The 23073-nt window shown below is 45.7% G+C and overlaps 1 protein-coding gene across 2 annotated transcripts in view; it reads right to left on the bottom strand.

The window, feature by feature from the left end:
* The window catches only part of PYCR1 (pyrroline-5-carboxylate reductase 1), a 209674-nt gene that overhangs the window by 63316 nt on the left and 123285 nt on the right, over window positions 1-23073 (bottom strand). For both annotated transcript variants that reach the window (XM_069655308.1, XM_069655307.1), the window contains exon 5: window positions 4324-4545. In XM_069655308.1, the coding sequence (XP_069511409.1) occupies window positions 4324-4545 (222 nt within the window). The remainder of the gene's footprint in view (window positions 1-4323; window positions 4546-23073) is intronic.

The raw sequence follows: 23073 nt of genomic DNA, 5'->3' as shown, positions 1-23073 counted from the left end.
TCAGAGGCCATGCCGCTAACAAGGTGTTATAATAAGCAAGCGATTAATTCTCTAGGATTCAAATGGTGCCAGAAGAAAATAAAATACTTAGGTGTTTGGATGACAAATAGATTAGATGGAATGGCACAGGAGAACATGAGGGTATTAAGCGCAGGACTTAAGCAGGATTTGGAGAGGTGGAAATTACTACATTTATCTTTATGGGGTAAAGTCAATGCACTTTAAATGATTTCAACTCCAAGAATAACTTGCGTATTGAGCATGCTTCCGTTGGCTGTTGGAAAGCGATTCTGGAAAGAACTAGATGCACTTCTACAGAGTTTATGGGATAACAAACCTCTGAGATAAAAATTATGGAAATTGCAATTGCCTCAGGAGAGAGGTGGATTAGGGGTCCCAAACATTTATGCATACCACCTGGCATTTATGGGCAGATATTATGCACCTTTAATGGAAAATGAGCAAGATAAGTAGTCCAAGGCAGAGGCATGTCTATTGGGGCCATTATCCCCAAGAACTATATGGACAACCACATCTGGAGTGAGATTGGTTTTTGAGGTAGCCAAAAACACTCACATCTAGTTTCCGCCGATCACTACATTGGTTGACGGTGGAAGATTGGATTAAAATTAAGACTGGTTGCCTGGTCTATAGATGCTTGCATGGGATGGCACCAGTATATCTGATAAATAAACTGAAACAATACCAACCCACCCGCACCCTTAGGTCGGAGGACCAACTCCTCCTTGTAATTCCTAGGATGAAGTGCAGTTCTAGAGGAGACCGGTGCTTCTCAGTGACCGGACCCAGATTGTGGAATAGTCTCTCGTTATACCTGAGACAAGCTAACTCCTTGATGAGTTTTAGAGCAGGTCTCAAAACCTATCTTTTTAAATAAACTCAAGATCTTGGATTACTCCTCAGTTTGTGTTGTGTACAATACAATCCAGTTGGTCCTCTCGGCCCCTTGTTTTACTGTTTCGTTCAATCTGCGCCAGGATATGATTTAGTTCGTTGTGCGCGCGTTTATAAATGCCTCAAAATTCAAATCAGGTCAAGGAATTAAGGTGGAACCCACAATGCAATTTCTAAGAAGTTCTTGGAAGGAGGTGGTGAATCTTCTAGTGGAAAACTCCTTCAAGAGTCTTGAATCATCCATATGGTAATCCTAAAATTAAAGGAAAGGGGAAAACATTTTTCTGGGCAGATTGTTTTTTGGGTGGCGTACAGTGGATTGGAGATTTGAGAAGTAATGGCAGGTGGATAACCCTGAATCAGGTAAAGGGGAAGGGGCAAATACACATTTTACAGAATATGATTATACAAGGCTAAAAAAGGCAATTGGGGACATAAAATAAGATAGCACAGCAAGTAAAGCGCTCGCTTTGACATCCGTGCAGAGCCTGCTGATGCAGGTTTGAATCCCAGCAGGGCCAAACTCAGCCTTTCATCCTTCCAAGGTCGATAAATGAGCACCACACACCATGGGAAATAAGCAACGCTCAGATACCTGAGGGTTTGTAGCGCTATATAAATGCACAAACAAACATTGAGTCTGAGGAGGGAACTGACTTGAGAACCCTTAATGCTAGATGGAAGGTGGGCTAGCGAGGAAATATTACAAACTGGTTGCTTCTAGATCAAGGAACAGTACAATAATAGCAGAATGGACAAGGAGATTAACATGTGAGATGAGTCTGGAACGATGGGTGGTAATCTCAAGAATGTTTGCCTATCTTCTGTAAACTTGGGTGAAAGATTGCGTCAGATTCAAATCCTAAATAGGGTGTATTGGACGCCTGAGAGATTGCATAAGAGGTCTTTATGATACAAATTATTGTTGGGGCTGTGTTCACAAAGTGGGCACTCTAGAACACATGCTTTGGGAGTGTGGGAGAGTGAGGGACTTCTGGAGGAAACTTTGCATCATTTTTAACAGTATGATATGATATGGCATTTATAACGCACCTATACACAAGTGTTTCAAGGCGCGACGAGGCAAGGGAGGGGAGGGGAACAAACAACGGTCCTACTAGGCCAGGTGTCATTCAGATCGCGCAAGTGAGTGGGAAGGGAGGAAGGAAAGTACAGTACATGGGAATAGATAATAGAAATAAGTAAAATAGCGCCCAGCATGTGGCAAGTACATGAGTAAGTGAGGACATCAGCTATCTAGGTCTGGTGGGGGACTGTAGGGATACAGGACAGTCTCCAAGTGCAGGGGGTTGCCAGGTGGGCAGTGCAAGTGTGTGACGCTGGTGGGAGAGGGACATGGGCCCGGGATCAGAGGGTGTCCAGGTAGCCAGTGCAGTGCCAGTATCAGCCAGGAGGTCAGCAGAGGAGAGGAGGAGAGAAAGCAGAAGCAAAGAGAAAGGTTTTGAGGTGTCTCCTTAGGTTCAAGGGAGGCAAGTTCCAGAGGGATGCACCAGCCGACGAGAGAGATATACCACCAACTCGTTGCTTGGAGAAGCAACTGACCCTGAGGGAGTTGGAGGCAGATGAGCAAAGAGCTCGAGAAGTAAGATACTTAGGAAGAGCAAGTTGAAAGTATTGAGGCCCCAGACCCCACGCGGCCTCGTGGATGATGCAGAGGGTTTTGAACTTAATCTTCGCAGCCACTGGGAGCCTGTGCAGAGAATCAGTCCTGGAGAGATACGATACATGGGCTTGAGGCCAAGAACAAGTCTCGCAGTCCTGTTCTGGATGAGTTGCAGAGGGCAGAGAGTAGAAGCAGGCAGATTTAGAAAAAGGCTGTTGCAATAGTCCAGCCTAGAGAGAACCAGAGCTCTTCTCTAGGGAGACAGTGAGCTTTTCTTTTGGGGGAAGGAGAGGAAAAGCAGAATACCTCTGAGGAGATGCAACTGGTAGTGGGACTTCTTGAAGACGTCAGAGATGTGAGGAGAGAAAGAGTGTGGAGTCGAAGATGACCCCGAGGTTTTTGGCTTTGCAGGTGGGAATGGGAAGAGGACCAAGTGAGGCCGGCCATAGAGCAACAGGAAAGGAGGGAGCGGGTGTGCCGATGAGGATATTCTCAGTCTTACTGGCATTAAGGCAGTGGTCAATGGCAGCACACCACTCCTGGATAGCAGACAGACAATAAGCGATGAGGGAAGGAGAGGAGGAGGCAGAGGGTAGCCTGAAAATGAGCTGGGTAGTCAACAATGTGTTAGGACTGATCTTGGATTATGATTTCAATACATTAATTCTTGGTGATGACGAAATACTGACTGATCTTAGTACCTCAAATCAAAAATGGCTATTTAGGAGGTAGCTCATTAACTCAAAAATTAATTTTAAGAGGGTGGAAGACGAAATTATCTCCAGATCTGCATGTTTGGATGGACGAAATGTTAAAATTGGCTGACATGGAAAGAATGATTTATTGTCCGAATTCTTTTAAAATCTTTTTTGAGAAAATATGGAATATATTGCTTGACATGTACTAGCTCCATGTACATTCACGGTTTGGGGGGAGGGACGGGATTTATTAAGACATATTGACTGTATATGGTTTGTTTAGTATGTTGTAAAATGCAAAAATTGTTAAAACAAAAAGCCTAGTGTCTGTTTAAATTTGTATATTCCAGTTCCTCCTCCATGGGAGTTTTGGACAGATGTGGAAGCCATGGATCTGTCGATCTCAATGGTCTTTGCTTTCTTGTTTTTCATCTTTTTGGCCTAAACCTCCAAAAGCCTTGCATCTGCAGACACATGTATCCTGTGAAAGACAATTACACATACAGTGCTTGACTACCCATCTGAAACCATGATTAAAACTAGAGCAAAAACAATGAGTTTTGACCCTAGGCCTGAAACCCAAGACACAGGAACCTCCCAAATACCAAAAAACAGGAGTCGCATTTTCATAAACGCTGCCGTATTTCAGCAATATTTTCTGCTTCTCCCCCCACCTCCTTGCATCCACCCAAGGTGTTTCAAGTGCAATGATTTTAACGTCCTTCTCTTCTGCATCCGTTCTACATGATAGTGCAGAAGATGTAATCAGCACAACCACTACTTGCCAGACTATGCCTAGAAGGTTAATACAAAAAATAGACAGACGCTGTGAAAACTCCCTCTTCCACACTTTTTCTCCTCGACTATGCTTACATTATTCCCACCATCCAGTTATCATCCTCTTACTATACACACACCAGTCTTCACACTGATCAAAAAACCTGCATACCCTCCCTCACATAACATCCACCAGCAGCAAACACCTCTCTAATAAGCACCTGCCTGCCACCACCACTTTCTAAAACCCACTTATCTGGACCATCATTACCACCACTTCCCCTATTACAGAATATAAGAGATACTCACGTAAGCAGGTCCACTCCCACTCAGCCCAGTAACAGCATCAATTAAATCCTCTTCCACTTCAGTGCAGAAGCCTACACTGGCCATGAGCTGCTCTAAAAGATGTCCATCCTCCACATCTGCATGTGTCCCTGTGGCATAGACGGTTGCACCCTCACGGACAATCACTGGAGTATTTGTCATGCATCGGATCACCTTTGGGGCAGGGTGGAACTGGCTGAGTTTCTAAAAGACAAGAGAACAATGGATTCACAGAGCATAAAGACAGAATAAAATCTACATGGCAGCAGCAGCGCTAGATCTACCCATGATGTCATTACTATGACAAACACTACTCTATAATGAGACCAGTACTGAGCTCTTCCACCACAGTTTTACCTCAGCCAATATATCAAAACACAAGGGCTATACCGAATGCATCTCATCCTGCTGTAAACAAGCCAGCATTACTGAAGATCTTTACATCAAAATCTATTTTCATCGCTTCAGTGGCGGGGGGATAAGGGGGTAGGGGAGGCAAGATGGTGAGCAGGTGAGCCCGCAAGTCGGAGGGAAGGTTAGGAGCTGGCTGGGTGTATAGGAGAACTTTGATGGAGGATGGCAATTTAAATCTAATCTGTATCCGGGTGGGGAGGAATAGTGGAAATTAATTTAACTTTCCCGACCCTTGTTGTATTTTACCCTCCTTTCACAGCTCTGGTTGTTTACATGAGAAACACCAGAGAAATTGCTGAAGCCCCGCAGAAGGGAAAAACATTGGTACATGAGTGAAGTGGTCACAAGATTAGTGGTCCTGGTATGTGGGACCACATCGAAGGCGGTGGGGTCGAAACAGACAAGCTGGAGACAAACAAATCGGCAATGGAAGCCTTGCTTTACTGAAGGACCCAGGCATCATCAAACCCGGCAGCTACCAGAGCCACAACAGGTGTGCAGAGACGGTACACGTTGAGAACAAGAGATGGGAAGAACCTCAGCCTGAATGGGATAGAGGCTTTACAAGGAAATAGGTTCAACAGGGGATCTGCTTGTGAGTGGCGGGTAAGGACCCCAGCCTAATACCTTTAAGGTGAGCAAGCACACAAAATGGTAAGTCTACTCCAGAAAGGAGGAGGAGTGGATTCACTTCATTATGACACATCAACTTAAACCTTTATCTAGTTTAGGAGTTTGTGTTAATGAGCAACATGGTACATAGGACATTGAACACTAACAGAAAATTCAGGCACTGAATTTAGAAAGCTGCACAAAATTCAACTAACAAAGGAAGGAGAGGAAATTAATACTCAGAATGGAAGCAGTCAGCCTCTGATCTCCAGACAGATCTAGCAAGAAAAAGAGTAAGACTCTTGATTCACAGCTTGCTAAGGAAAAAGGATTCTTAAGGTTCGCAATAAAACGGAGGTTATAAAAACAGGTACACCCCCCGCTCAGATGAGGAAGAGCTGCAGAGCCTGTTCGGGAGATTTCTCATTTTTATGCTTCATCCCCTCTCCTAGTGATACCACCAGCACCTTTTACTGGACTTCTGGACCATTTTCTTTATATCCTGAATGAGTGAAGACTTTCTCCATATCTCTTTTAAGGCATCTGTATTTTACCATTGCAGATCCTTATGGGCAGTGTTGCTGGGAACCCTTTGGGTTATCCTTTTAAGACTATTTACTTATCCTTATTTTCTGCTGTGCTTAAGGATAGAGCGATATTTTGCATCTCTCCTAAAATGTTATATTCTGAGAGATTGGCACACACCACCTTATGTGGAGTGTCAAGGCGATACCTAGTATCCCCCTCCTCTCTGCTCCTGTGACCTTTTAGTCACAGACCAACTTCTAGTTATGGCTGATGGCAGTGGACGTGTTCTACTCACCATTGTACTATTTTTTTAAATTTTATTTACCACAGACTGTACCCACAGTCTTAGTTATGCACAATAGGGGCACTGAAGTACTAACTTGGGCCTTAATTCTTTTTTCGCCATATCTAGTGTGGTTGTTCTTTGGTAGCCCTTCTTGTACCATTCTGGGAGAGGGAGGTCTGTGTGAGTGTTTTGCTTTTGGCGGGAACCCTTGGCTTTCCCCTCCTAGGCCCCAATGTGTCTGGGCAGGCAGGAAGTGGGGGGACACGTTTTTCACTCCCCTGCTCTGTGTCTGCCTGAGTGCCTAAAAGGAACCAATTCACACTGGGGGTCTAGTTGTCCTGATTGGACTGCCACCCACCCCTTTCTGTAAACCGCTCCGCGAGATTGCAGAGGAGTGTGTGCTGGTACTGAATAAAACGGGAGGTTCCTGAGGTGAAAAGCAAGTTGAACACTGGACAGTGACGTAACCGAAGAAGATGACCAGAGACGCCTGCATGAAGCGACCACTGCTGTCCTGACCATGTTTTCTATGGGACAGAGGAACTCCTAAGAGGATGACTCCTTTCCTTTGGCAGGTGGGACCAACCAGCCCCGAGACAAACTAGAATCTGAGCCATTACCTAAGGTGATGTGGCGTTCTAGAGCAGCAAACCGCGAATACCAGGTGACCTCCAACCCAAAACGCAGTGCATCATCTTACCAAGGCCGAATTCGTTCAAGTCTTTGCTGAGCTCCAGGTGACCCTCTAGAGACACACTCCAACTCGTCCAAGTACCCACACTAGAGTGCAGAACTCGAGGAATCAAAGGAGATTGACCTGGCGAATTGCGTCCTTTGTTGGTGCTGCAGAAAAAGGCGCCAACACCACAGAGTGGCCAGAGAGTTGCTGAAATCCGTGCCAGAGGTCCTCCCTCGAGACTTCTGCTGAGAGATCCCGTCCATTGTCTTGCATTTTCCTCATCAGACCAAGGAATCTGGAGGTCGGATCCAGCGCTGCCACATCGAAGAGAATCCAACCACAAACATTTCTTCAAACCACAAGGTACTGTGGGGAAAAAGGTATTGCTTACCTTATTCCAAAAAGTCACTCCAAAGCGTTGGAGTGCACGCAGAAGTGTCCAGGGCAACCCCCTGTGAGCCAAGCTGCGGCTTGTGTCCCTTTAGCGAGTCCTTTAATAGGGTCTCCAATGTTGGTTTTATCTTCATGCATCTTGGAGACAAGAACAAATCCACAGGAGTTTTCATTGTTCTGCTACTTGTCAACACTTTAAGACCTCTCCAAACTGCCTTTAGCTAGCGTTACGTTTTGGACTTGCTGTGCGAAGAAACTACCTCTCGAACTTACACTAACCAACGTTTTGCTTCCTAAAGTCATTATCTTATGTGGTTTTGTTAACTAAATACAATTACCATATTACTGCGTTAATACGGTAGAACTGTTAGTGTCAACAACTGTAACAATTGTAACCGTGAGCAACTAAGCATTGGCCTTTGAAAAGTATTCTAAAGTATTTTGGTTTAATGTGCTAAGTACTTAAATGTAATTCTTGTGTAAATATAATAAATCTATATTTTAATATACATGCATTAAGTGTTTAATTGAATTGCATTACTAACTAGGTTCAGTGGATTTACCTACAGCTCACATCTTCCTCTTATGATAAGCCGGACTACTCTGCCACTCTACTAAGGTTCCATGAGTAGTACATACTGATAATAAAAGATGAGGGATCTAAAACCATTGGGATAGTTTTATAAAGTCTTACCTCACAGTTGACTTTAGGAAAACTCCCCTAAGAGTCCAACCGAATGGACTGCTGAACCAACCTGAGAGATCTAGACAACTGGAGCAAAGTAAGACAAGTCTAGTGATAAAAAAAAAAGGAAGGAAGGACTACCAGAAGGGTAGATCCTCCCAGGAGGAGCAGAGTGCCTGTAAACCGTCCAGCTTGGGGAAAAGAGGACAACGCCAAATGGGACGCAGAGGCAACGTCCCTTTTTGGTTTGCAGTTGGCAGCCCGAAAAGAGAGCTGGAGGAATGGGAGCAGAGCTGAAGCAAGCCCTCGAACCACGCGGCTGTGGAGAGAGACTCTAACTGCCCAGTCTATCTCTGCGCAGGCGCTGGTGAGAGAAGAGCCTGTGAGAGGGAGGGAGAACGCGGGAAACAGAACGGACCAACAGCAACGCTCCTTGCGTGGCGATAAAACCGTTAACCAGGGTCGGGGACCCATGTTAGGGAGAATTCTCACAAATGTGCTAATTCCCTTCACCTTAGAGACCCCCAGCAACTGTGCTAGATTTTGAGGACTTGATTGGTTTACCTGGAAAGAGTGTGAGCCTTTTTTTCCCACTCTCATGTATTTTGATGTATGTTTTACTCTTGTGTTCTTTGATTATGGAGTTTTAAGATAACTCCATAGGGATCTTTTCATGTGTGTTACACAGCACCCTCGGTGCAATGACACAGGGATGTCTTTTTAGACTTCCCAAAGGTTTAAATACCTTCTCTGGGATAAACTACTGTTTCTCAGAGAATGTAAGGTTACATTGACTTTACTAGTCTTTTTAAATTTCTAGACACAGCACACACTGAGTGCTGGAGGAGATATCTAGTATCCCCTGTGTCTAAAAACTCATGTAGCAGTCAAATGCTACCCTTTTCTATCGGAATGACTGGTGGCAGTGGTTTTACAACAAACTACCATGATTTTTCCCGACCGCGTACACCGGTAGCTAAAAATCGTGGGAGCCATGTTTTTCAAGATGGCGCCTTATGCCCCTTTATTTAAACCGGTCCCGGTCTTCTTTTTTCACCATTTCTTTTTGGAAAGGTCCTTCTAGTGTTTGTCTCTGTGCGCCAAACCAGGTTTGGTCCCTTTGTTTCTATGCCTTTGGCGGGTTTCAGGACTGAAGACCGCCTCTGGCGTCTGAGTGTCTGGGGTGGGCAGGAAGTTAGGGAGGTGCCCGAAACTCCCTATGCTTAGTCTCCTAGGAGACCCAAATGCACTCTGGCATGATTGGCTGGCTGACTGTCCGGCAAGGACAGCCACCCAGCTGGGTAAGTGGCAGGTAGGCTGGAATGAATGGAAGAAAACTGTTTAAAAAGGCAAGTCTCTTGGACTGGAAAGCAGAGTCGACCACTGGAACGAAAGAACCGAAGACGAGCAGGAAGAGGACAGATGCTGCAACTCCTGGACCGTTGGTTTGCCCAGTGAAGCCCTGCTGCAGTTCCGAATTGCCAAGTTCATCTCGACAGAGAAGCCCCTTCAAGGACGACTTCTTCCTTTAAGTTGGTGGGACCAATCAACTCGTAAGCCACCTGGATACCATTCTCAAAGCTGGTTAGGATTAACCAGGGGGAAGGACACCAGCTTGTGTGCCTGAATTACAGCTAATCGAACTGAAGTGACTCCATTTTGTCCGTGTTTTCTGACGATCCCATGCAGGAGTCCCCTGACATCCTCCCTCTTGTCCCCACGACTGAGACTCAGGAACAGTGAGATCTGCAGGAACTAACGTCGTCAGCTGCATCTTTTGCTTCATACTAAAGGTACTGTGCCAACCCGACTGAGAGAACGCCTCTCTCGCGGTGAAAGTTTGTGAAACTTTTCCAACTTGCAGGCCTAATCAGCTTGTGACCCAACATATGATTATTTTTCGTAAAAACTACTTCTAAGAACTTTTGCAAAGACTTAACCGTTTACTTCAAGAACTGCTCTTTCCTATCTAAGACACTAATCCATTGACTTTGGCCTAGGCCTATTGAACGGAATCGAGTCATCTCATGACATAAATCTATTTGCACTGCCTAAAAAAGTATTTGTGATCTATTCTGCTAACTTGTGCCTTTTTATTCCCATTGAAAGTAACTGAACTGCCATGTTGCTCCCATTTCAGGGGAGTCCAATTTGTTCAGAAACTTATTGGTTTGTTATTGAAGTGTGTTTGTGTATAATATTAAGTTGGCTCTTCTAGTGAATGTTTTCTAAATGATTGTGTAATAAATAAGTAAGTGTTTCACCAAGAAACCTTGAGTATAAGTGTCTACTTGAACCACTGTGATTGTAAGACCTCTGTGTAACCTCTTGTACTGCTCACATTTCCTCTTGAGATAAGCCTGACTGCTCAGCTCGCTACCACAAAACTGTGTAGTACAGACTTATGCCAAAGGCTGGTTTTGCTTACACCTGTAGTCCCAATTGTATGTGGTGGTCCCAGAGGGTACTACATGCAATTCTGCCTAACGACCCATTACTCCGGCGCTGCCGCACAAAGAGCAGACCGTGAGAGAGAAGTTGCAGGAAACTGACCAGAGCTGCAGGAGTGCTCCACACCTGCAATGAAGACCCAACAACGAACCCGAAGGTAACAGGGTCATTAGGGAAAGCAGGAAAAATCCAAGGGCAGAGACGGTCTTTAAGAAAGTGAGCCAAGAGAATACCTGGCAGGGTAGTGAACAAGGTGAACAAGATTCGGAAGATAACATAGGTATCTGGGACACACAACCAAATAGGGAGAGAAGTACAATCAGCATTCCTCGGCACAGTGCCTGGCACCACGTCTGTCAACAAGGGAAGGGAGACATTCCCCCACCAGTTTGGTTTCACCTTTTTTATTTTGCATTTTTAGTTTATTACAAACTTTTTAGCAAATCGAAAAAGATAAATCAATTGTTATCCAGCATCAAATATTAATCTGGACTCTTAAAGGAAAACAGAAAAGAGAAGAGGAGGAAATGAAAAAAGAATTGAGTGGTCCCGCACAAGTCCTCATCAAGAACACTTAGTCTTATTTTTAATCCTTAGGCTGTTATGCATTGTCACTTTCAGTTATAGATATCCACCCTCCCGTGTTCACTTTGCCCCACCAGGCATCTAGAATTTAAATACGGCTTCTAGAAACTGAACTGCCACAAATACCAAGGTCGGCCAATCCCCACACAGTAGCAAGTTCCAATCGTCTGGAGACATTGAGGTAAAGTTGTTAAAGATACTCAAAAAGAGTTTTGTTCGTAGACTGCTAAACGCTCTACAAAAGATCAGCAGATGTCTCATGTTTTGCTACATGTCCAGTTGATTACAGAATCTGCAGTGTATGGCTCTGTGTCCAGAACCGGCCCTTACGGAAAGCACCTCGAGTAGTACACAGATTGAAGCGGATACTCATGAGTTGTGCTGTGTAGAAGCCATTTGTAAATTTAATCAGGACCTTGGGAAAGAGCCATAGGCTTTTACTTCGCACTTCAACTGGCTGTATAACTTCTACCCATTTGTTTCTACCAAGGTCACTACCCAGTCCGCTCTCCACAAGCTCATCTTAACCTTGTTTGGGTTTGTGCATAGTTCCTCAGATGCCGAGAGTATTTCAAGCAGTAATTTGCAATGTAAATCCCATTTCCTGAAAGTCAGATCGGTGCTCACGTCCAGTTCTTTTTTCAGCATGATAAAGAGCACAGGAGGAGATTTCTGGATACGTTTCCCATGGAAGGCCAGAGTTCTCCACTCTCCTATGGAATTAAAGGAAATCAGCCTACATTTGCAGCGGAAAACTTGTATTGGTATAGATTTAGGTAATCCTAAAACCTTTCCAAAAGATTCCCTCTGCCACCGGCCACAAAGAGTGGCAGCCAGAAAACAAGGTCTCAGCTCAGGAAGATAAGGCTGTCGTAGTTTTCATCTTATAGAAATCCAATAATGGTATTAACGAGAACCGACAGAATTTCTTGTTAAGCAATCTTGCCTGAATTGCCAAGGTTTTTGCTTTGTTTTTGAGTGTCGCTTCTTCAATTTTACTCATGTTTGAGACTCCCAGGTACTTAAATGATTCGACTAGTTCTATCTCAGAGCGGCCTAGGTACCACTTAAACTTCAGAGGTTGCTTCAGGTTTGAACCAAGGACCATGATTTTCATTTTCGTAGTATTTACAGTATTTACTGCTAGTTCCTTTTGTTCCACATATTCCTCTAGCTTTTTAAGCTGTCTGAGTCCAGTCATGCTTTGGTCACTTAGGACTAGGTTGTCTGCATATAATAGGTGGCAAGTTGGAATTCCACCTATCTTTGGGGGGGAGAACGATCTTGCCTGTTTTAGAAACTCCCCTATGTCCGAGATGAATAAGTTGAAAAGGGCAGGTGCCAGCCTTGTTTAAGACCCCTAGAAGTGTGTATTTCATCGGAGTGTAAACCCGCTCCGTTCAGCCTCGCGGTCAGGGTTGTCCCAATATGCAGTGCCTTTAGCTGTTGCAAGATGTCCTTCGGGCAGCCCACTTTGATAACTTCTTCCACAGCCTTGGTCTACTTACGCTGCCGAACGCCTGCAACAAGTAAACCTAAGTTTTAGATTTCCGCTCTGTTAGGGAGAATTCTCAGAAATGTGCCAATTCCTCTCTACCCTAGAGACCCCCAGCAACTTTGCTGGATTTAAGGACCTTTCATTTTTAACCTGGAGAGAGCGAGACTCTTTTATCCCCACACTCTCATGTGTTTTAATGTGATTTGAACTCGGTTTCTTTTTTGGTTGTGGAGTCTGACAAACTCCATAGGCATCATCTTTTACATTGTGACACACAGCACCTTCAGCGCAGTGACACAGGGAGGTCTTTCAGATTTCCCAAAGGTTTAAATACCTTCTCTTGGATAAACTACTGTTTCCAAGAGCAGTGAAGTGAAATTGACTTTACTTACATTGTAACTTTCTAGACCCAGCACACACAATCTTACAATAGGGTGCTGGAGGGGTTACTTAGTATCACCTTTGTCTAGTTTCTCATGTAACAATTTTATGTTACCCTTTCTACAATTAATGGCTGGTGGCAGTTGTTAACTTTGGTCTCCAGTGATTCCATCGAATACAAAGCATCGAATGCAAAAGCATCAAAAAAATGCATTTTTTTTTAAAGGTAAACGTTTTATTTTTATTATAATGGGTTTTATGGGGTAAAAAAACGGGGGTTGGGGAGGGGGACCCCCGCCATTAAAAAAAGAAATGAAAAAATGAAGAAAAAAATGTATTTTTTTCGATACTTTTGCATTTGATGCCATCACTATAAACCGTTTACTTTTTAGTACCATTGTGTGTTTTTACTGCAGGCCACAATAGCCGCCTTGGTAAAGCAGCCATGGGTGCCCATTTTGTCAAAATGGCCCCAGTCTTTTTTCGCAATTTCTTGTTTGAAAGGTCCTTCTTGAGATTTACTCTGCGCGCCAAACCAGGTTTGACCCCTTTGTTTGTCTTTGGCAGGATTTACGAGTGAAGCCCGCCTCTGGCTCCAGTATGTCTGGAAGGGGCTGGAAGTGAGGGAGGTGCCTAAAACTCCTTTTGCTTAATCCCCTTGGTTACAGGAATGCACCCAAAAGGTGATTAGTCGGCTGGCTGTCCGGCAAGGACAGCTAATCCTGCTCTGTGATGGACGGCTAGGTTGGAATGAATGGGAGAAACCTGCATTAAAGGCGAGGCTTTTTGGCTTGGAAGGCAGAGTCGACCACTGGACGAAGGAATCCGAAGGACTTGGAAGAGACGCCTGCTGCAACTCCTGGACCGTTGGTTTGCCCGGTGAAGCTTGCTGCTGTGCTGAAACTCTGAATTCGCCTCGACTAGAGAAGCCCTGCAAGGACGACTTCTCCCCTTGAGTTGATGGGACCAATCAACTCCAAAGTGAACTCGTCTGGACATCCTCTCAGAGCTGGCTGTACTTCCTTGCTGCTTCAGGAACCAAAGTGCCAGGGAGAGGAACACCAGATTGAAATGCATAACTTTTAAGTCAGACCCGAGCTGCTGGAAGATCCTACATACCTCTAGTAAGCAGGACTGCCGAAGCCTGAGCCACCTCAACAGAGTGCGGGACCCCAGATGTGAGGAAAGTCCGAAGTGGTATCCGAGAATACGCAGTGATGCTGTTTTCTGAAATGCAAGGAGCTGAAACCACAAAGTACCATTGAATAGAAGTTTGGCCTTTTCTGTCGCCAACCGTCCCGTTGAGTTGCAGGAGTCCCCATAACTCCTCCCTCTTGTCCCCATGACTGAGGCACAGGAACAACAGGATCTGCAGACCCACACAGGGACAGAAGCCAGCTGGAACCATTTCTTCTAACCAAAGGTACTGTACAGTCAGAGAACTTACCTTGTGTTTAGCCTTACTTGATCTCAGTTGAGTCTTGTCTTGGTTGCTTCTGTAGAGTTGCTAACAGCTTCTTAACCTCACAAGCCTAATCAGCTTGTGGCCCTACATTGATTCTTCTTTTACTACAAAGACTTCTAAAAACATTGTGCAAGACTTTTACCAACCTGCACGAAGTGCTTCAGCTCACCTAGACTTTTGCCCAATTGACTTTGACCTCCCTGAATGACTCTTCTCTCCTCTGATTGTGTGGTTTTACCTTCATACCAGGAAATACTTAACTTGCTCTGCATTGGGGGCCAGGGGGGTTCAAAAGTACTAAACTGCTTCAGAATATTTGTGTGATCTCTTGTTTTATTCTTATGATCTTTTTCTTTGGCATACTCCTAAGTATTGCTCTAAATGCAACAGTGATATATTAAGGTCCACAGTGTCCTAGCTATTTAAGTCACTTGAGGGTGTAGGACGTGTCTGTGTGCCATCCCAAATGGGTATTTGCTGATTCAGAGAAACTAAGAGTGTGCATTTTGAAGTGTATTTGTGTGTTACTATTACATTGCCCCTTCTGAAGAAGGTTTATTCAAACGGACTGTTAAATAAATTAATAATTGTTTAATCATAAAACCTTGAGTTTAAGTGCTTATTTAGATACTTGTCACTGTGAATCTCTGTGTAACTCCCCCACTGCTCACATTGAACCCTCTTGAGATAAGCCTGGCTGCTCAATCATGCTACTAACCTGTGTAGTACAAACTTATAACAAAAGTTGGGTTCCTATTGCCAGGAGGTCAAGGTTGCTGTAGTGCACCCAAAGGGTACTACTCCAAATCTTGCCTGACACCCTCCAAGGCCCTACTCTTCAGGAGGGGGATTAGGGCGATGTTCAGGCTGGTTCCAAGCCCTTTAACGAAGCCAGACTTGAGGGTGTCCATGTGACCCTCACTTTCGGCCCATTTGTTCAGCCGTACCAGTAAGCATGATCCAATGATTTTCCCCATGACATCCACAAGGGCAATAGGCCGGTAGTTCCCTGGGTCGTCCCTACTGCCCTTTTGGGATGATGACAGCCAGTCTCCAGGAGTCAGGGAGGAGTAGAGGGATTTGAAGTGGGCCAGCCAGGCAGCTTCTGAGACCCCATTTACTTGATACGCATATTGGGTAGTGTTCTTGTTCTTCATTAGGGCCCAAACCTCGCCCAGGCTCTTTTTGCTTAATGCTCGTAGCATGGCGGCTTCGTGTCCCCATATCCAATACTTGTAACCTTTTTTTAAACCCTTGGTAAGCAAAGGTTAGTGATTCCTTATCAAATCCTTTTAGGCGTCTTAATGCTTTTCTTAGCACCCTTCTTTTGGCTACCAGAGCACTGTTGTAAGCGTGCCAATGCTTTCCCGCACCACTCCTATAGCCATGTTTTGGGGTCATAAACACCTGCAAGATTGTGCGGTGTAGTCCAAGTGGTTGGCCAATTCCATTGATTCCTTTCGGTTGACTCTTGGTCAGACAGGCTCTTTATATTCTTGCGGGAAAGCTTTAACACACAGCCTCCATTTACTACTTGCACTGCCACACTCATCCCCACTTCCTCCTTCCTGTTCATGGCTCTCATCCTCAAATTTTAGCAAATTGTGATCGCTGGCCTCTGTATTCACCACCTCAAATGATTCAATTCTCTGGATTAGGTCCCTAAAGACAAAGATGTAATCATTTATTGTTGTTTGGGAACCTCTAGACCAGGTAGGCTAGCAGGGGATATCACTCTCAAAACAGCCATTCAAGACTTGGTGGTTCTTTTGATCCATTGCTACTGTCCCTATGCTAGCCTCCTCTTTTCTGATGACGTTAGGTTAAGGCTCTCAGTTAGATTTATAGAGCCCTTTTTATTTTAGGCACGTGATTTTAAGATCCCCACAAACTATTAAAGATGATGTCTCTTCACTCACATAGATTTCGTCACTGAGGTTGCTCATTTTATTCTATAAATTCCAAAACAACCAGCTCTGCTGGTTTCCAACAGACATTTATAATTGTCAGTTGGCTCTCTCCCCTTTTTGTTTGAGCTGAGCTGTTGGGCTGCCAACGTAAGACCACCTTCTGTATAAAAGGGTTTGGGTTTCCCAAATTTGTCACTACCAGACCCACCCCATTCCGTAGGGCAAATAAGAGTCCCGCAGAAGATCTTCCCCTAGCTGCCACTTTGGCTGGGTTAATGTACATGGTATAGCCATCTAGGCTAGGTCGAAGGAACCGAAGAAGAACTTGAAGAGAAAGCCTGCTGCAACTCCTGGACCGTTGGTTTGCCGGTGAAGCCCTGCTGCTGTGCTGAAACTTCAAATTCTTATCGACAGAGAAGCCCCTGCAAGGGCGACTTCTCCCGTTGAGTTGGTGGGACCAATCAAGTAAGCCACCTGGACATTATCTCAGAGCTGGTTGCATTTCCACTGAGTTGCTGCTGGAAACCGAAATGCCCGGGAGATGAACACCAGATTGCATGCGTTGCTTTTAAGTTGACCAAGAGCTCCAGGAAGATCCTCCGGACTCCCAGGAAGCAGGACTGACCAAGCCTGAGCCCCAACAGAGTGCGGGACCCCAGAAGCAAGGAAAGCCCATCTCGACAGCCAGAAACCGCAGTGTTGCTATTTGCTATAGTCGCGAGGAGCTGTAACACTGCAGTTCCACTTGTTGGCAAGATTGCTGGTTGCGAGCGGTGACAATCCCATTGCAGTGCAGGAGTCCCCAGAGGTCCTCCCTCTTGTCCGTGCGACTGAGGCCCAGGAACAGTGAGATCTGCAGAGTTGCACAGGAACAGAAGTCATCTGCTGCACTTATTCTTCAATACAAAGGTACTGTAAAGTCTGAGAGAACGTACCTCTTATTGTAGAGTTGCTTGCATCTTCTACTACTCACAAGTCTAAACAGCTTGTGGCCCTCCATTGATTCTTCTTTTCTTCAAAGACTTCTAAAACATTGTGCAAAGACTTTTTCTACTTACCTACCAGAAGTGCTTCAGTCCATATAAGACTTTTGCCCATTGACTTTGGCTTAACCCGATATACTGAATGACTCTGCTTAGGGGATCGAAAAGTATTTGCCTGCTTACGAACAGTACGATATTAATGTCCCCAGAACCCTCGCTATTGAAGTCACATGAGGGTGTAGGTTGTGACTGTGGACCATCCCAAAAGGGTCTTTACTGATTTAGAAACTAAGAGTGTGTAGTTTTGAAGTGTATTTGTGTGTTGCTTTTATATTGCTCCCTTCTGAGGAAGGCTTATTCTAACTGACTGATGAATACATTAATAATTGTTTATTCAAGAAACCTTGTGTATACGTGTTTATTTGAATACTTGTCACTGTGAATCTCTGTGTAACTCCCCTACAGCTCACATTGACCCCTCTTGAGATAAGACTGGCTGCTCAACACGCTACTGTTAAGATGGATTTCTGAACTCTGACCAGGAGGGCCTGAGGTTCAGAAGGCCAGCCTAGTTTCTTGGAACAGGGTAACCTCTGGACAAGCCAGACCAATCAGGGTAGCTAAGGCAGGCGGTCAAGACTAAGTATCAGGAGGGGTGAGGGTGACTGAAGGACCTCAATGAGCACACAGATCAAGAACACTTACAAATTACTTCAGACAAGTGTTATATCAAAAATATATACACATTTATTACAAGGCCTTTGTAACATAGACCATAGCAAAAGAATCACAGTAACACTAAGTAAATCAATACATCACACTCAATACAATATATATACACAAGACCAGGAGGGTCAAAAGGGGTGACTGCACGAAAAAAATGTCGACAACCTAGATGGTAAGGAAACAGGCAGTGCAGTTAATCTTTAGGCCCAGTTCAACATCAATAATTCACCCAACTAAGAGGCAGTCCAAGCCCTACGAAGAGAGGAGCCTTGTGCTCAAGAGTGCATGCACACGCTTGTGCGGATGGGCGGAATAGGGTCTCTTCAAGGGTCTCTAGCAGCTCAGGAAGGTGGATGAGGCGATGCAGAACAAGTTCCCACTATTCAAGAAGGACCTCCACTTGAAGGCAGTGGCAGTTAGAGAGTGCGGGATGGAGCCGTTATTTCGCAATAGCTGTGGAAAGGAGAGGGGTCCCCAGGGGCCACTCGTGTGTAAAAATTGGCTCTTGCGCTAGGGGCCTCCCGTTGGGGTCAGGAGTACTCACCGGTCCCTCGCGCAAGCAGACCCAAACTTCGCCAGTTCAGTCCACTTCGCTGGCAGGTCGAATGCGGTAAAAAGGACGTCTCAGCACCTTTCAGTTCCTAAGATACAGCGATGATTCCCAAACGGGACAGTGGCGATTTCTCCGCTCCGGGTGGAGGAATCGGTCCAGTTTCATTGCAGCAGGATTCAGGGGCAAGAGGGTCACAAATGCAGCGAACTTGCACAGGTCGTTGCCGCGGCAGGACAACACGGTAACCGCGTTTACTCCGGTCCTGGTGCACTCGTATCACTTCAGACCTGGGAACGCCAAGTGTACGAAATTCGGTGTGAGGGTGCCGTGGACACAGAGTTAGCAGTATACCAAGGTTCGAGGGCCTCCTCGAAACGGCGGCGGTGACAGAGCAAAGCAACTGGGTAAGCTGGTCAGTCCCCTGGTTGGTCCAGGGACAATTCAGAGAAAGCTTACTTGCAGGGTTTGAAGAAGGTGCCGAGAATAGTTGATCCCACTATTCGAATGGGTCGAGGCATCTTCGCAGACCTTCTAGGACGACCAGATGCAGAGGGGTCCCACGGGACAACAGCGGGCTCAGGGTACGAAACCTTCCAGCGGTTCCTTGACTCAGCTTCGTAGTTGCAGGATACTTGGATCCTATCCGTTGTTCAGTGAGAACTCAGGAGATCGACATGGTATGGGTGTTTTTGGCCTCCTCTTATAAAGTTCCCTTCGCGCCAAAACGAAGGGGACCCAATGGGAGATCTGCTGACAAACACTCACTCCATACGTGGACCAATCATGGACCACGGTGGTCCCAGTCATTCATGGCATTCCAGACTCTCTGGCACCCAGGATGTGTATTGAAACCAGACGTTCCAGCACACACCCTGGAGGCACACACACAAGGCATGCAGAAGCCAGCTAAAGCATTGGGTTTCGCAGGAAACTGCATGACCAATTAAGGACTGGCCTGGGTCAACTCGACCTGGGGAAGGTGAGGGGCAAGATGGCCAAAGGACAGGACAAAGAACCTCGTGGCATGGCCATTTTGGAGCCAGGCCACCTATTTGTGCCAAACGCCGTTAACGCGGTTAACATGGCAGGAAAGGGTTAAAAAGAATGCGAAACGATAGCTGCCACCAGTCCTGTCCATGACACATCTGCACAGTTCATAAAAAGTCCAGCGAGAGTATCTAGGGCCTTTGGGAATGACTATAGACCCAAGTGTGTTGTATGGTAAGATACATGTTGCACAAAATTTGCAACATGAGGAAAGGACTAATGGAAACAAAGTCTCCCAATACCGACTGTCTTAAGGGCATGTCAGTTTCCCCATAAAACGTGAACCAAAGGCCAGAAGAGTGCAGCTGACGGCTGTGCTCCTCTGGCAAAGTCAGTCAATGATGTTTAAACAGCAGCAAAACGATTGGAGGGGTAGACACATGGAGGGAAAATGACATACAATATGAAATCTTTCCTAAGAGCTACCAACCTGTTTAGTACAAGCTTATACCAAAGGTTGAGTTCCTATTGCCAGGAGGTCAGGGTTGATATAATGCACCCAAAGGGTACTGCATACAAGCTTTGCAGTCCCCTTCTTGCAACTACCTTGCCTGGTATAGTATTCTGCCAGGACGTTGCCAAAGGTCACTTAAAGATTTGGGTGAGGGTCCAGGCTCGCAGCAAATTGCCTGGTGTAATCTCCTGCAAAGTCTTTCGTACAATTCACTTTGTCTTCAGGGTGCAGGTCTCTGACTAGCTATTACACTGCATAGTATACTTCTCCTTCAACATACAACTGCACCATAAAGGGGTATTGTACTTGCCTTATAGTGTCACACCAAAGTTTGTAATGTTCATTTGTTACTTTCCCATCCAACACATCATTGGGACTTTATAGCTTGCAGCACGGCAAAGGGCTCTCATTCTCCCGCCTGTTCCCTTTCAAACTGTCCGGCACTTCGCCAGGCATCCCAAACCCTTCACAGTTGGCTCACCAGTCATGCAACTTTTCTCGCCTCCCCCTGCTCATCTGTGGGTCTCCTACCAGTTCTTACGGCTTGGTGCTTCACCAGCAGGGCGTCTCAGCAGCCCATCAGTGTCTTCTTGCCTCTCCAGCTGCCCGTGCAGGTAACACCTGCACTGGCTCCCCTAGTCGGCCCACCTTCTGCCACGGCCTCGGAGCTCTCAGTGACACATTGCGGGTCTCTACACCGATTTCTCTCCACCTGCTGCTCTCGCCAGGGCCGCTGCAGTGCTCTCACCATTCGCCAAACTCCCAGCCACGGGTAGGAGGAAGTAGTCTCTCGCTCTCCTTGGCGGTGCCAGGAATTTAAATGACCCTGCATCCTTTTGTTTCGGCCAACCACTAGAGCACGCATCTAGCTCGACAGTTCCAGTGCTCTGCATTACTCCTTGGCTCTTCCTCGTTCCAGTAGTTTCACAAACCGGTTTCAGTAGAGCCAGATAGTCAGTATAAAGTGGTTGGACAGGATCTATATTACAATGGACCATAGATGTTTGGGAAGTCAATGAGTTGTCATACCCAGAGGGGAAAGGGGGATACCATAATTCTACCAACGATTCTCACTCGTGCAGCCACCGTCTGGGTCAGGATCAGGTAGCGGCTGCCCTTCTAATGCCATATGGGAAGAGTTTACCCGGAGATGGATTTATGACATTGCTGGATTCATCACATTGCCCAAGCAGAGATTGCAGGGTGTTGGTATAATTCCTCCGGGCCTGAAGTGCATGTGACTGGAAAGGTATGGTGCAGCGCCATACGACTTGAAATCCGTCATCGTCAGTGACAGATATGGCCTTGTGGATGAGAGTGGCGTTCAGGCAAAGATGGCTGTCCTTTGCCTATGGACCGGACTCCTATACATGTATTGATCTAATTGCCTCAGCGGGGGAATGCATTAGAATGGTCTCAAAACTCTATAATCTCTCCCAGAGACATCAGCCCACCACTAGCCAAGTTTGTTCCAAGTGGGAGTGGGATCTGGCATTCGAGCCGTCAGAAGGAAATGCCGTCACCTTACTAAAGAGGTGTCCCTGAACACTTGGTAAAGGTTGATTCAATTTAAGATTCTAAACCGACTACACTATACCCCGACTAATATAGCAAGATTGGCACCGGACTCAAGCGACAGTGGTTTGAAATGTGGGGCATCGCTAGCAGATTTCATACATATGATTTTGTTATGTCCGCACATTGCACGCTTCTGTCGGAGGTTGCAGGAATACTTGCAGAAAGTAACAATATTCCGTCCTCCTTGGTCCCGATCGAATATCTACTTGGGGATATAGGCAAAACTTCCATTGTCACTCGTAGACTTTCAACGTAGTGTTTATAGTGGAGTATGACAATGCATTACTTACCGTAAAAGCATTTCTGATGATTGTATCTGCTTAGATTCACATGCTGTGCATAGGTCCGACATCCAGTGGTCACTGCGGAGTATTGCATTTTGTTTTTCGTAGTCGAAAAGGGACGTCGACAAGGCGTGTCTGAAATACTATCCCTATAGTGACGTGTGTTGTACCCACAATCCCTCACGCGTCGAGGTCCCTCTGTTTGTATTTTTCTGCCCTGAGGGAGCCTTCTAGACGTGAGTGAGTACAGAAAAGAGAGATATAAAAGGAAGTCTATGTTCCTTACATCCGAGCGGGGAGGAAGGGTGGGCGCATGTGAATCTAAGCAGATACAATCATCAGAAATGCTTTTACGGTAAGTAATGCATTGTCTTCTGATGCTTGTTAATCTGCTTAGAATCACATGCTGTGCATAGACTAGCGAGCAGGACCCGGAGTTGGCGGTGGGTTATGAGAAGGAACAGTAGAGAAAAGATGTCTTAATACTGCCTGACCCACCTGGGAGTCAGATCTCGAGTATGCATCTAGACAGTAGTGTTTTGTAAAGGTGTGCACAGAACTCCAGGTAGCCGCTTTGCAGATGGACTCAAGGGGAACATTTGCAATGAATGCTATGGACGCCCCCGTGCCTCGAGTAGAGTGTGCTCTAGGCTTAAAGGGCAGTTCTCTCTTAGCAAGAGTATAGCAGAGAGTGATGCATTGAACAATCCATCTAGAAATAGTGGACTTTGAAACTGCATCCCCTTCTCTTCCTGCTGCCACCGAGACGAAGAACTGATTAGTCTTCCTCAGTGGTCTGGTTCTTTCCATGTAGAACATGACCGCTCTGCGCACATCTAGTGTGTGCAGAGTTTTTTCTCCCAAGTTGGAAGGATTTTGAAAGAACGTTGGCAGTTCTATAGACTGGTTTACGTGGAATTTCGATATGAACTTCGGAGCAAACCTTGGGTGCGTGCGTAGAACCACCTTATCTTTGTGAACTGTAACAAAGGGGTCTAGAACAGAAAGAGCCTGTAGTTCACTTACCCTCCTGATGGAGGTAATAGCTATTAAAAAAGCAGTCTTAAGAGTGAGGTCTTTAAGAGATGCTTTGTGCATGGGTTCGAAAGGTGAGCCCATGAGTCTGGTAAGTACCACGTTAAGGTCCCATCCGGGAGCTGGGTCAGCTATCGGGGGGTGTGTTCTCTTTATTCCCTCCATGAAGGCCTTTATAACAGGGA

This window comes from Ambystoma mexicanum, chromosome 3q, assembly GCF_040938575.1.
Source record: "Ambystoma mexicanum isolate Mex_15411 chromosome 3q, UKY_AmexF1_1, whole genome shotgun sequence".
NCBI classification, from domain to species: Eukaryota; Metazoa; Chordata; class Amphibia; order Caudata; family Ambystomatidae; genus Ambystoma; species Ambystoma mexicanum.
This window is presented reverse-complemented; position numbering and strand designations above follow the sequence as displayed.